The 15,849-nt window shown below is 35.8% G+C and overlaps 1 protein-coding gene across 1 annotated transcript in view; it reads left to right on the top strand.

The window, feature by feature from the left end:
- The window catches only part of OTOGL (otogelin like), a 173,140-nt gene that overhangs the window by 153,994 nt on the left and 3,297 nt on the right, over positions 1 to 15,849 (top strand). Inside the window, exons 52-56 of the mRNA XM_043447277.1 lie at positions 3,737 to 3,800; positions 4,937 to 5,115; positions 5,873 to 5,977; positions 8,176 to 8,295; positions 9,677 to 9,722. Coding sequence (XP_043303212.1) covers positions 3,737 to 3,800; positions 4,937 to 5,115; positions 5,873 to 5,977; positions 8,176 to 8,295; positions 9,677 to 9,722 — 514 coding nt within the window. The remainder of the gene's footprint in view (positions 1 to 3,736; positions 3,801 to 4,936; positions 5,116 to 5,872; positions 5,978 to 8,175; positions 8,296 to 9,676; positions 9,723 to 15,849) is intronic.

Here is a 15,849-nt window from a genome sequence, read left to right as displayed (position 1 = left end):
ATTTGCTGGCATATTGAGTGCAGCACTTTCACAGCATCATCTTTTAGGATTTGAAATAGCTCAACTGGAATTCCATCACCTCCACTAGCTTTGTTCGTAGTGATGCTTCCCAAGTCCCATTTGACTTTGCATTCCAGGATGTCTGGTTCTTGGTAAGTGATCACACGATCATTTTGTCCTATAGTGCCTGAATCCTCCAGTCTTATATCTACATAAGTTCACTGGTCTAAAATGAAGCACAGTATTGAAAATATATTATCTCAATATTGAAAGTGTTCCCAGTGATTCTTTTAGAAAGTGTACTAACAATACATTTGTTCAGAGGAGGAGGAGGTATAAATAGGTAACTAGCTGTCTGTACCTTCTTAGGAGTTATCTATGAACATGCAAACCTTCTAGGAATTACAAAAATTTAACTTTTATTTTTTTTTTTTAAATTTAACTTTTAGAAACAATAGTTATGACTCTGGTTATCACTTATTTAACTATTTTAGATGGACACTTATGGATATGGATATCCATTATATGTATAACCATTATATCCAAGTATATGGATAACCATTAGATATCACACTTTGCAAGTCTTTTTATTTTTTTCTTTAAATATTTACCTCTATGATATGCCTCTAAGAGTTGAGATAGATAATATATTCCTGGCCTTATCTATCAAAGAAGACATGTTTGGGCTTCCCTCATAGCTCAGTCAATAAAGAATCTGCCTGCAATGCAGGAGACCCGGGTTCAATTCCTGGGTCAGGAAGATCCCCTGGAAAAGGAAATGACAACCCACCCCAGTATTCTCGCCTAGAGAATCCCATGGACAGAGGAGCCTGGCAGGCTACAGTCCACAGTGTTTTTTTTAAAAGTACCTTGTCTTTGACACTGAAACAAATATTTAATAATGTATTACTTTTTTAGTGACAGCTTTATTGAAATATAATTCCCATACCATACAATTCAGCCATTTAGAGTGTGAAATTAAATGGTTTTTATTTTGCTTACAGATTGTGCAACCATCGGCACAATCAATTACAGAAAAATTGTGTTACCCTCTGCCCCAAGAAACTCTGTACCTCTTAGGAGTTACTTGTGTCCTCAAAACTCCCTCCACCTAGGAAATCACAATATATTCTCTATCTCTATAGATTTTCTTATTCTTAATATTTCATGTAAATGAAGTCATATAAGATGTGGTCTTTTGTGATTCCTTTCGCTTAGCATAAGGTTGTCAAGATTCATCTGTGTTGTAGCATGGATCAGTACTTCATTTCTTTTTTTACTCTTAAATAATATTCAATTTTATGGATATAACCAGACATTTGTCCAAATAAAATATGCAGTGGACAAGAGCACTTGAAGAGTTGCTTAACATCATTAACTATTAGTTAGTGACTCAGATGGTAAAGAATCAGCCTATAGTGTGGACCGAATTTGATCCCTGAATCTGAAAGATCCCCTGGAGAAGGGGGTGGCTACCCACTCTGGTATTCTTGCCTGGAGAATTCCATGGACAAAGGAGGCTTGCAGTTCAGTCCATGGAGTCACAAAGAGTCAGACACGACTGAGTCACTAACCCTTTCACTTTTTCAAATGCAAATCAGAACTACAGTGAGAGATCACTTCACACTCACTAAAATGACAGCTATTAATACATGTTGGCAAGGATATGGAGAAATTGGAACCTTCATGCTCTGCTGTGGGAATGCAAAACTAACTGCTTTGGAGACAGCCTGGTAATAACTCAAAAGGTTAAATATATAGTTACCGTGTGACTCAGCAATTCCACTCCTAAGTATATATCCATGAGAAATGAAAACATATGTCCACACAAAGCTTGAATGTTCATAGTGGCACCATTCATAATAGCTAAAAAGTGGAAACACTTTGAGGTGATTTTGCTATGACTGTAAAGGGGAGGGATGCTTGCTTGAGGATAAAAAAAAAATACCATCATATTCAATTAATATTAAGTATTGGTAGAACAATCAAGGAGCTATTTCCTCTGATTGACATTGGGTACTTATGAGAATAAAAATGTAACTAAATCTGTGAGTAGGATCTCAGAGGAAACAAGTTAGGAAGGAAGATGAGGAGATTTAAGCCTAAGCTTGAGCGGACACTGTGGGCATTGTGCTCTAACTATTGGAAAACAGGTTAAGTGACTTAAAAAAGTTAGTGAGAGCCTACTTACTTATCTAATCTTTTGGAATAGTTTATGCAGTGGGAGAGCTTGATTTATTACTATTTTTAACTCTGTATTTCTAATATTTTATTTCTAGTCCCACTGGAATTGTATAATGACTAAAAGTCAGAAAACATCAAATATGTTAATGTTTATGAAATTACTTTGCAATCCATAAAGCACTATAAAAAGTAGAATATTACTTTTTGGAGGAAGTGCCTTTTATATATTACTATGAATTTATTTGAGTTATTTTTTGTGTTGATAATCAAATTAGTGTTTATTACTGTCATTTTTTTTTTTTTTTTTTGCGTGTACTTCTTTTTTTCTTTTTTTTAATTTTTTTATTAGTTGGAGGCTATTACTTCACAATTTCAGTGGGTTTTGTCATACATTGATATGAATCAGCCATAGATTTACACTTATTCCCATCCCGATCCCCCCTCCCATCTCCCTCTCCACCCGATTCCTCTGGGTCTTCCCAGTGCACCAGGCCGGAGCACTTGTCTCATGCATCCCACCTGGGCTGGTGATCTGTTTCACCATAGATAGTATACATGCTGTTCTTTTGAAACATCCCACCCTCACCATATGAAAATTAAAGATACCCAGGAAAAGTTGATGTTTAAAATACAATTCTTGAAACTTTAGGCCTGAATCCTACCTGAGAAGAACCAATACAGTTTTCCTAGTAAAGAAAAGTTTAAGCGTTGGTCATGACAGCAATTTCCTTACTATCTTGCCTGGAAGATCTCATGGACAGAGGAGCCTGGTGGGCGATACTCCATGGGTTGCAAAGAGGCAGACACGACTGAGCAGACAGCAGCGCAGAGCAGAGAGAGAGAGAGAGATGATAGCGCTTCCTGTACATCAGCTTATGTGAAGCCCTTATATATATTGATCCATTTGTTTCTGTCAACAGTTCTAAGAGGCAGACAGTATTGTCGCCATTTTGTAAATGAGGAAGGTGAGGAGCAGACTGGTTACGTAACCTGCCCTCGATCACACAGCTAGTAAGTGGCAGAGGAAGACTGGCAGAAGGGCGGCGTTGCTCCCGAGCCTGTGTTGTTAATCGTTCACCCTTCTGCTCTTGTTTTATATGCTATAGCAGCGTTGCTCTGTGCATACGTCAGAGTTCTGGACCACCTCTATAGAGCAGACCAAGAACATTTTCCTCAAGAGAAGTTTCTAGGATTAGTGAACATTCTCTTATCTTGAATTGCCCACTAGAAGCTCCGGGTCAAACAGTGTAATTTTAAAGTTAGGACAAACCATAAAGATCATCTCATCCATCTCCACTCATTTAATAGCTAAGGAAAGTAATGTTTAGACAGACTATGTGCTCTATGATCATGTTGCTTATTATGAGTTTTTTCCTTAGGTTACTAATTATGCTGGGTTAATCAAAGCTTGTTCCCTATCAAATATTTACTATGAAGTTGCTGTGTGGTTGTGGGGTAGGATACTTATTAGATGTTATATTGTGTATTTTTTCCAATGGTAATACAATAAACTATGCTGGTAAGTCATATAATAATAATATCTTTCTAATAGGGAGAATTTACTGCAATAGACTACAACTTTCAGAGTGACTGTGGATGTGTACAGTATCTCTGTGGTAACTATGTCTTTGAAACTTTTAAATGATAGTCATATTATTGGTATATTTACTATTAAAATTAAAATTAAATTAATTTTAATTTTTAAAAAATTAACAATTATTTTTAAGATATATTACACATTTTAAGCCATGCCAGTTTTTGAGTATAAAAAGTGTACTTTTTATTTTTTAATTTCCTCTTGTGTAATATTCCTAAATGTTCTGAGAAACTTCATAAGTGAAGTCGCTCAGAAACTTGTTAACAAGACATAAAAATTATTCTTTTTCAGAGGCTTCACAGAATTTAAAGTTGATGCCAAGGTTCTTTTTTGTGTATATAATTTAATTTAAAAATAGATAACAGCTAAAAGTGAGAGATTTTTGTTCACTCTTGTATTATTATTGATGTTGACACTGCGTGGCATAAGGTTGATTTTTCTATGAAATAACAAATCTTCATATTAAGTAGGTTAATAGAAAATAAACAGTTGTTCAATATCTTGAAACTTTGGTATTTTTATATGAGAGAAGAATTAAACCCAGCATTGGCAAGGCACAAAGAGTTTCTGAGCTAAATTCTTCATTACTATTCTAGCCTACCTAAAGCCACTTTCAAAGATGTGATAGCGCATTAAATCAGCTACCTTCACTGTAAAGGATGACTTATATAATTATATATTTTGCAGCACAATAAAATTGAAAAATTTTCTCTCAAAATAACAAAAACATGAAACATCATGCAATCCCTTCATGAAAAGGCCTACTGTTATTGATTTATATTTTTGCCTTCATTTATATCCACTCCCCCAAATTGTCATTTTATGTTTCCAGAGGAGGGAATAGCAAATAGCTTGATGATCACTTTAGGCTAAAATTCTAGAATATGCTATATATTATAGATTTTAGAGAAAGTTCAAACAGTAAATAGTAGTTGAGTTTATATATGATTTCTTACTGTATGTTAAAGAATAAATGTCACATTCATTATTAAGTGAACTCTTGAGCCATTAACAATATATAAGGTTAAAGATCTTTATTGGTTTTTTTAAAAATTGCACATCACAATAAAAACATAGTCTTAAATAAAAGTTCTATTGATTGATTAATTAAAAAACCTGAATATCATACTTTGTTGACTTTTTATCTTTTCTTAGAAAAGGATGATGTGTGTGTATTTCAAGAAATATCAGTATTGAATCCTGGCCAATCTATGATAAGGTATTTGGAAGGGGATTTTTGTTACATGGTAGAGTGTCTTGAAGAAAAAGATAACCATACAGGCTTCCACACTCTGAACTTTACAATGGTGAATTGTTCAAAAGAATGTGATATTGTAAGTATTTTTTCTAAGTCATTCTGGTACAAGCTAATTAATCTTAAAATGGCAGCTGTAGAATTTGAACAAGTAAATACTCTATAATTTAAAAATATACACTTGAATAGTGCTTTAAAAATCTATCAATTTGTAATGTATCTATATAATACAGTATCCTTTTCCTGTGTATAACCTTGAATTTCAGGAGTCTTATTTTCTTTTTTTTTTTTTTTAATATTTATTTATTCACGTATTTGGCTGCATTGGGTCTTAGTTGCGGCACATGGGCTTAGTCACCTCAAGGCATGTGGAATCTTCCTGCACCAGGGATTGAACCCATGTCCTTGCATTGCCAAGCAGATTCTTAACCCCTGGGCCACAGGGAAGTCCCAGGAGTCTTATTTTCTATACAGCTTGTTTGACCTGAGCTTTTTACATCTGCTTGATGAATCTTGGATGTTAACAACTACTTCACCTCCAATACAGCTATATAAAGATATTTGATATGCCTCAAATTCAACCTTAGAAATGCTTACAGATATTCTAAGAGAGCATAATTTTTAAAATTTATTTTTAGTTGGAGGATAATCACTTTACAATGTTGTGCTGGTTTCTGCCACACATCAACATGAATCAACCATAGTATGCATATGTCCTCTTCCTCTTGACCCTCCCTATGAGAGCATATGTTATAATGGGAAGCACTTTCAGAATTATTTCATTAAAAATATCAGTACTGTTTTTGGCTAATTAAAATTATTATTACTATGCACAGCACCAGGTATATACTCCATCTCCAAGTGATTATGATTGTTGTGGTACCTGCAAAAATATATCCTGCAAATTTCAAATGGAAAATGGAACAACAGTTATATATGAGGTATGAATTACTTCGTTCCTAAAATGTATTCCTCTGGAGGATAGCGCTCCATGCTATTTTCTGAATAAGGTGTTCACATAAATTTGAAAAATCTCTCTCTTTCACACACAGTATTCTACATACAGTAAGCACACCCATGCAGAGCACACTTGCAACACACAAGACATAGTTAACATTTTAAAGTCCATGATTCTTTATCAGAAGCTTACTTTTCCCGCAGATGTTAGGAATGGGCTTTGAGAAATGTTGAGTTCTAATAATTAGAACAACGGAAAAGAGTGTTATTTTAGTCACTCATTTGAAATGAAGCATTTTAACAAAAGTCTGAAACTCAAGATGTTAGTACTTTATTATTTCAGGTATTGAAGATTTCAGTAGGTAAGAAATAAGAAAAGATTTAAGATATTTGAAAATTTTTTAAAGAAGATTTCAAGAGTAATGAGTGCTGTATCACACCTTTCCACAATATAATAATTATTCAGAATTCTTCCGTTATCTCATAATAACTCTATGTAGGTTTGCAGACTGACCTACTCTTTCCCTTTCTTAGAACAGAAGAAGGGAACCATGTAATTTTAGTACAGTTATTAGTGAGGTCATCAGATTTAGGAGGGTCACAAATTCTGATTATAATTTGCTTTACCTGAGGATAGTTCCAATTTATTATTGCTATCCTTAAGTTTTTCCATTAATAGTTCAATTATATGGAGGTCTTATTTATGGTATTCTTAATTACATGGAATTAGCTATATACCCAAAAGAAAAACAGATTTCTACAATCCTGTGCATTTTACTAAGTAAGAGAAAGTTAACAATTATCTTATTTTATAACAGTATAATGTATGCTTATTGTCCATTTGTTTTATAATTATGTGAAAAATAGTGTTATTGATTTAAATAATGTTGATATTATTTATCTGTTTAATCATAGCAATGTTTCTGCTTCATATTATATTTTTTAAATAGGGAGTCTTGAAAAAGCAAGTTTATAAAAATAATGAGAAGACAGGTGTCAGTGAGAGAAATGAATCAGAGGTTACTTGAAAATATACAGTTATGTGGGGATTTTAGTAAAGAGGAAAATAAACTCTATAGATGTCAATAATCCAGAAACTATTGGTGTATATAATCAGTATGCACAGTGATAACTCTCACATTTAAATAAAAGATTAAATTATGTTTAGAATATTTATAATGAACACAAGTAATATAGGTAAATATTCATCAGGATTGTTATAATAACTCTTGGCTCTTTCAAAGATAAGTTTTATTTATCTAGAAATCTAATTCCTATGGAACAACTAATTTTTGATTCCAGATAAATTAGAATGTACTATTTGAATTGAATATTAGAATTAATATTTGATTTTGAATGTTTTATCTTCTTTTAGACCTGGACTTGTAGATCTTTTCCAGTTGAGGTTCATAGAGGATCTGAAGACATTTATAAATTAAGATAGAATCTATAGAAAGGGAAGCTTGTCAGAATTTTTGCTGGTCCAACAAGGAATCTTCAAGTCAGAGTTTGATTAATGTTTTAAAATTTGGGTTATAAAAAATATATAGATTAACAATTACAGCCTAATAATTATAGTATAATTAGTTTCAGCTGATTTTATTTGTAAATAGGAATTCTGAAATCAGGAGTTAAATAAACAATTATTATCTTAAAAATTTGTTGAAGAATAGGGATACATTTAAAAATAACCAGAAGGTATAGGAAACTAGAACTATAAGTGAACAATCACCATCATCCAAAGATTTTTAAATTTTTTGGTGATAAGGGAGTAGAAGAAAAAACAAACACGCCTCAAGTGAGGAGTCATATTAACTAATATGATTTGTTGTTTTATAATTAGTGAGGGAATATTAGAACAAGACCTTTGACACTTGGCCAAATTAGATAATTAATTTTGTAGTAGAAAGAGACGCTGAGTTGCTTCTTTCCTCTCTATTGTTTTGTTCCACATTTACATCTCAGTTATAGTATGAAACCAAACACACCCACCCACCTGCCACATACACGTGTTTTTAATCATTTTAGATAGGTTTAGGTACAGTTCCAGACAGATATTTTATGTCACAAGAAGCTCTCTAAATCTTGACTTGACTTTTGATTCAGCAAGATAGGAAACATTCTACTTATGAAATATAGCAGATTTTAATAAGCAAACAGAATCTTTCTCTTTTATTTTTAGGAGGGGAGCACCTGGCACTATAATTGTACAACATTTGAATGTGTTAAGACTGATGAAGGGGCAATGATTCTTAACTACAGTATGGTCTGTCCACCTTTTAATGAGACGGAATGCAAAATGGTTTGTACTTTGTTATAGCCAAGAAAATTTAGCATTAAATATAATTTTAAAAATGCACATTAATATGTTTTCCAAGGTCATACATACATGGTTTATTTATTTTGGTAAATGTTTTATTTTCATATATACATAAAAGCTTGATTATATTTCCTGTTTGACAGTTTGAGTTGTATATGGCACTCCAAATAATTTTGACTCTCCCTGAGTGGACATGATACTATCTCTGGGTTTTTAATATGTAGACCAAAGGATTATTGAAAAATCTTTTGATTAGCCGACTTAGCCTCTCTTTCAATATGGATTAATAAACTAATTGATCTGAACTTGGTCAAGTTTCTCTTACTTAAACACACAGCAGATTTTTGATGTCATTTGCTTTTTAATGCATGCTGGCCTAAGTGAACTTTGTCACAGATTCTCTGCACATGGGCCACTGTGAAGCTCAACTTATGCCAGGGCATAGCCGATCCTTCAGTTTGCTCTTCCAATTCCTTATTCTCCCAGAGAAGAGCCCACTGGGACTGTAGATTTTTGAAAGCCACATAGTTTTTTTAAAAGATTCTTGTAGCCTTAATTATTTAGGAAATAATAATCCCTAATGAAAAGTAAACTTTATTGTGTGAGGCAGTATTTTTATTTCAGTGTAAAGAAATAGCATGATTTCATTGAGTTTTTTCAACATGTGCCCTCTTAGTGATGATAGTTAGCTAGCTGGCTGAATAACAAGATATAATATGTACCAAGGTAATAGAATTTTAGCTCTTTAAAGAATCTTAGGCATCATCTTATTTCACAAATCCATTTTTCTAGAATAAATTATTCTTTTATTTGAATTACAATTAGTGAGTTACTAAAAGCAATCAGAAAATTATGGTAAGAATTCCAAAAGATAATCAATGAAATTTTCTTAATTTAGCCTTTGGCAAGAGACATTCAGAAGTAGAAGATTTGTTTAAAATAATACAATATTAGAGAAAAAGAGATATCATTTTAACATTCAGTTATATTCAGGAACTCAGTCTCATTTCAAAAAGTAGTTTATTTCAAGGAGTCTAAAAAACACACTGATCTCTGTTTAGAGTACCTCTCGACTTGGTAAGAAAATCTTTTGTTGTATTTTAAATGTGTTCTTTCAAGTAAGTTAGTCTTTATGCACTCTTTTTTATATTACTTATGAAGAAATAACAATATTAAAATTTTTAAAATATCTGCTCCTAATTTTAAAAATAAAAATTGTTATTAGATATAGTTGTTTCAATCCTTTTTCTATAAAAGTCTTTGTGATATTTAGTAAATATATTGAAAAGTTAGTTTTCTGTTTCTAATCTAGGAGGAAATGAACAAACATTGAGTTTTAACACTATTCCTTCTCTCATCCTAGAATGAAGGGATTGTGAAGCTTTATAATGAAGGCTGTTGCAGGATCTGTAAGTGAGGACAAATTATATACATTAATTTGATTAGTTTTAATTGTTCATGATTATGATTTTTCTCATAAGATTCACTTCTTATGTTGCAATGAGGGAAATGTATTTTGTAATGTTTATTATTTAAATTTTTTATGGCAAGTGGTTGACTATTTTGTAATTTAGTCTTCTAGAGCATAAATACAGTTTTTAATTTAGGTGAATTTTAATCTAAATTTAATTTAAATATTAGAAAAGTCTTTCTTGCTGCATTTCTCAAAAGGTATTGCACAGAATTTCAGTAGGGCTTAAGTTTAAAAAGTACTCTGGTTTCAAGAACTCTATGTGCTTTAAACTACACAAAATTGTTATGAGACTCCAATAAGGACATAGAGAGTATGATATTTTCCAAACCTATTTGAACAAATCTATGGTTCTGTATAATTAATACATTTGAGAAATACCAATTTAGTGAGTTATATTTAAATAATACGTATATAAAATATCCCATAAATGTAAATAAACATATTTGTACATAAATTTATATTTATTTGAATTATATGGTTTATTTCATAGTGCTTTATAACACCCTTTGAAGAGTGTTCAAAGTAGAGGAAATGGCAAAGTGCAGTCATAAAACAGGAATGAAAGTGATAAAAGAGGATAAGGACATTAAAGGTCATGTTAAAGGTGAAATAGAATAGAGGGATATTTGTGAAACTTTTATTTGTATGCTTCTGAATTTATTTTTCAACTACTTATGAGTTTATATCCAGATAAAAATGTAAATGTTAGAAAATTTGTCATAAACAGTAATTTTAATATTGTTTACAGAAGTTTTTGGGAAAAAGACTTCAACACGATTCAGGTTAATAATGCCATTGTGTAGCATTGGATTCTTAGTCACAAGAATTCTATAACCCCATGTTTATTATTAGAGAAGTGAGTATATTTATGTTTTCTGAGGGCAGAGAAGGGAATATCTGTTTGGCCATATTACTACTATTGATTGTCAGCCACACGCCAACACTCTATTAAACCCATTACAGATAACACGGCAACCAGTCTTCACCACAGTTCTGGGAAGTATGTGGGGAAATAGGTATGATTTCCCTTACAGCTGAGGAAACGAAGGCTCAGAAAAGTAGATTACACTCATAATCAGTGGTAGACTTAAGTCTCTCCAGGGCCTGGCCTCAGGATTGTTCGGTTTGGCCCAGCGCCTTGAAGTTGCAGAATAGTAACAAGCTGCCTCCTTTTCTCCAATCTGATGTGTAAGAACCTATGAGGTAGTTTCTGCTTTGGCATTAGAGAACCCCTGTCTGTAGTCTTTGCTTTTGGGTGACCAGGCTTTATCAGAAAGACTGCAGATGTTGGCTATTATCACAGGTACTATGCTAAACAACACGTGTTAACAATTATAAAGACACTGAGGAATGAATAGAAAATGGCTCTTGGCACAAACAAATTCAGTCAGCTAGAATGTCCCAGTTTCACTTATTGAATGAATGAACACAAACAAGTGTTTGTTGAGCGCCTCTCATGTGGCAGACACTCTTTTAGGTACTGGGACTATGATAGAGGATGAAACGATCTCTGCACGCATAGCGCATGTTATCGAGAAGGGGAGGAAGCAGTAACTGGTAAATGCACACCGTTACCTCAGGCGCTGACGAATGGTACAAAGAACAACAGTGCAGAAATCAAGGGATGGAGAAGGAGGGGGATTGGGTAGTTCATTTAAGTGGGTGATTAGAGAATGCGCCTCTGATGAGGTGTCACTTGAGTAGAGACTGAATGTCCTTGGGAGCCAGCCGGGAAGAGTGGAGAGTGTTCACAGTGGAGGAAGTGGCCAAGTGCAGTCACAGCACAGGGGTTAAAGTGACAGAAGAGGATAAGGACTTATAGGTCATGTGAAAGATGTTTCTCTCTTGACTCGTCTTTCTTTTAAAACTTGTATGACAATAAAAGTGTTAATGAAGTAACCAATGCGTGAAAGCATCATAAGACACAAAATAGCTTGCCCTCTGTCACCACCACTGAGTCTCAGGCCATGCTGTCGTTGGAGACGCAGGAATGAGAATGACCAAGTGTAAGAGACTGTTGTTGTTCAGTCGCTCTGAACAGACTGTTGTTCAGTCACGTTGGACCCTTTGAAACCCCATGAACTGCAGCACGCCAGGCTTCCCTGTCCTTCACCATCTCCCAGATCTTGCTCAAACTCATGTCCATTGAGTCAGTGATGCCATCCCACAGACATCTCATCTTCTGTCGTCCTCTTCTCCTCCTGCCTTCAACCTTTCCCAGCATTAGGGTCTTTTCTAATGAAGTGGCTCGTCACATCAGGTGGCCAAAGTTTTGGAGCTTGAGCTTCAGCATCAGTCCTTCCAATGAATATTCAGGACTGATTTTCTTTAGGATGGACTGGTTTGATCTTCTTGCAGTCCAAGGGACTCTCAAGAGTTTTCTCTAACACCACAGTTCAAAAACACCAATTATTCTGTGCTCTGCCTTCTTTATAGTCCAACTCTCACATCCATACATGACCACTGGAAAAACCATAGCCTTGACTAGACTGATATTTGTCAGCAATGTCTCTGCTTTTTAATATACTGTCTAGGTTGGTCATAGCTTTTCTTCCAAGGAGCAAGCATCTTTTAATTTCATAGCTGCAGTCACCATCTGCAGTAATTTTGGAGCACAAGAAAATAAAGTCTGTCAATGTTTCCCGTGTTTCCCCATCTTTTTGCCAAGAAGTGATGGGACCAGATGCCATGATCTTAGTTTTCTGAATGTTGAGTTTTAGGCCAGCTTTTTCACTCTTCTCTTTCACCTTCATCACAAGGCTCTTTCCTTCCTCTTTGCTTTCTGCCATAAGGGTGGTGTCATCTACATATCTGAGGTAATTGATATTTCTCCCAGCAATCTGGATTTCAGTCTGTGCTTCTTCCAGCCTGGCATTTCACATGATGTACTCAGATGTAAGTTAAATAAACAGGGTGACAATCAATATACAGCCTTGACGTATTCCTTTCCCAATTTGGAACCATCCATTGTCCCATATCAGCGTCCAGCTGGTGCTTCTTGACCAGCATACAGGTTTCACAGCAGGCAGGGTAAGGTGGTCTGGTATTCCCATCTCGAAGAATTTTCCATAGTTTTTGTGATCTACACAGTCAAAGGCTTTAGCATAGTCAATGAAGCAAAAGTATGTGTTTTTCTGGAATCCTCTTGTTTTTTCTATGATCCAACGGATGTTGGCAATTTGATCTCTGGTTCCTCTGCCTTTTCTAAATCCAGCTGGTATACCTGGAAGTTCTGGGTTCACATACTTTTGAAGCCTGGCATGGAGAACTTTGCTAGCATGTGAAATGGGTGCAATTTTGCAGTAGTTTGACCATTCTTTGGCATTGCCCTTCTTTGGGCCTGGAATGAAAACTGACCTGTTCCAGTCCTGTGGCCACTGCTGAGTTTTCCAAATTTGCTGGCATACTGAGTGCAGCACTTTCACAGCATCATCTTTTAGGATTTGAAATAGCTCAACTGGAATTCCATCACCTCCACTAGCTTTGTTCGCAGTGGTGCTTCCTAAGGCCCACTTGACTTTGCATTCCAGGATATCTGGCTCCAGGTGATGATCACACCATCGTGGTTATCTGGGTCATGAAGATCTTTACTGTATAGCTCTTCTTGCCACCTCCCCTTAATATCCTCTGCTTCTATTAGGTCCATACCATTTGTGTCCTTTACTGTGCCCATCTTTGCATGAAATGTTCCCTTGGTATCTCTCATTTTCTTGAAGAGATCTCTAGTCTTTCCCATTCTGTTGTTTTCCTCTATTTCTTTGCATTGGTCACTTAGGAAGTTCCTTGTGTGCACCAGGACCAAGGGAAAGAAGCAGTGATCCCCACAAGAGACTGAGCCAGACCTGCCTTTGAGTGTTTGAATGTCTCCTGCAGAGACACAGCTCAGCAATGACCTGCTGCAGGGACAGGGGCTCTGGCTTCAACAGACCTGGAGATACTGCATGTGGCAAAAGTCCTCTTGGAGATGGTTGCCATTAGTGCCACTATAGAGCTGCTGAGCAGACGACCCATAAACTGGAGAACAATTACACCAAAAAAGTTCTCACACTGTTGTAAACGTTGGAGGGCCCACGACATATTTCCCAACCGGGGGATCTGGCAAAAGGACTGAGAACCTCCAGGGAAACAGACTCTTGGAGGGCACAAACAAACCATTGTGCACACCAGGACCCAAGACAAAGGACCAGTGTCCTCACGAGACACTGAGCCAGACTTGCCTGTGAGTGCCCAGGAGCCTCCAGCAGAGGTGTGGGTTGACAGTGGCCTGCCGTGGGGTCAAGGGTATGGACTGCAACAGTCTTAGGAGTAGCAGTGTGCTGGCATAAGTGCTTTTGAAGAAAATCACCCTTACCTCCATTACCCCATCAGCAGAAAATTGGATTAAAGATTTTCTGAGCATAGCCTTGCCCACCAGAGCAAGATCCAGTTTTCCCCACAGCCAGTCCCTCCCATCAGGAAGCTTCCATAGGCCTCTTATCCTCATCCATCAGAGGGCAGACAGAATGAAAATCACAGTCACAGAAAACTAACTGAACTGATCACATGGATCACAGCCTTGTCCAACTCAATGCAACGATGAATCATGCCATGTAGGGCCACCTAAGATGAACAGGTCATGGTGGAGAGTGACGAAACGTGGTCCACTGGAGAAGGGAATGGCAAACCACTGCAGCATTCTTGCCTCGAGAACCCCGTGAACAGCATGAAAAGGCAAAATAGGAGACTGAGAAGGAGACGTAAGGAGACTGGGGGAAAACCAGAGTGTGCTCTTGGAGCCAAGTGCAGAAAGTGTATCCAAGAGGAAAGACTAGTGGATTGACACAAACGTTGCTGAGAAGTCAAGTAGGAAGAGGACAGACACAACCTTTGAATACAGCAACTGAAGTTCATGGATGACAAGAACAGTTAATTTCAGGCAAGCTTGCTACCCATCTGTACTTCAACCAGAGTAGCTTAACTTTTATATACTTTACATCTTGGGATTTCATACAAGCATTTATTTTAAATAAAGATTTTGTGGCTAAACTCATTTGAAGATTGGAGCTCTAACTCCAGTCTTTTGCAAATAAGGAAACTCAGCAGAATGGTTTAATGGCTTTCCAAAAGTGACAAAGCAAATTCTTAATAGTAACAGGGTGAGATGAGAACCTTGGTTGTTTTGCATCTTGATTCAGGGGTTACATCCACTATCATACAGCAGTAAATATATATTATTGGGTTTATTATCAAGTGATAATCCATCATGCACACAGAGGCATAAGAATATATTATTACTTAATATAGGACAATTTCATTAGAAATTGTGACATCATTTCAGAGGCATAAAATCAAGTATGAGTCATTCATACATTTCAACATGGTTGGTAACAATTCAGTTACATTTTTGCATAATTTTACATTAATATCAATTAAGATAAAGTGATCTTAAATCTATCAATTTATATTTTAAAAGAGATTTATATATATATATGTATGCCTTAATTACGTACATGTATATTTACCTATATATAACATGGTTGATTTTTTTATCAGTTCAGTTCAGTTCAGTTCAGTCACTCAGTCGTGTCCGACTCTTTTTGACCCCATGAATCCCAGCATGCCAGGCCTCCCTGTCCATCACCAACTCCCGGAGTTTGCTCAAACTCATGTCCATCGAGTCGGTGATGCCATCCAGCCATCTCATCCTCTGTTGTCCCCTTCTCCTCCTGCCCCCAATCCCTCCCAGCATCAGGGTCTTTTCCATTGAGTCAACTCTTCACATGAGGTGGCCAAAGTACTGGAGTTTCAGCTTCAGCGTCAGTCCTTCCAATGAACACCCAGGACTGATCTCCTTTAGGATGGACTGGTTGGATCTCCTTGCAGTCCAAAGGACTCTCAAGAGTCTTCTCCAACACCACAGTTCAAAAGCATCAATTCTTCAGCGCTCAGCTTTCTTCACAGTCCAACTGTCACATCTATACATGACCACTGTAAAAACCATAGTCTTGACTAGACGGACCTCTGTTGGCAAAGTAATGTCTCTGCTTTTTAATATGCTGTCTAGGTTGGTCATAGTTTTCCTT

This window comes from Cervus canadensis, chromosome 25, assembly GCF_019320065.1.
Source record: "Cervus canadensis isolate Bull #8, Minnesota chromosome 25, ASM1932006v1, whole genome shotgun sequence".
In the NCBI taxonomy this organism is placed as follows: Eukaryota; Metazoa; Chordata; class Mammalia; order Artiodactyla; family Cervidae; genus Cervus; species Cervus canadensis.
The sequence above is the reverse complement of the archived record's forward strand: the minus strand, read 5'-3'. Positions and strand labels throughout refer to the sequence as shown.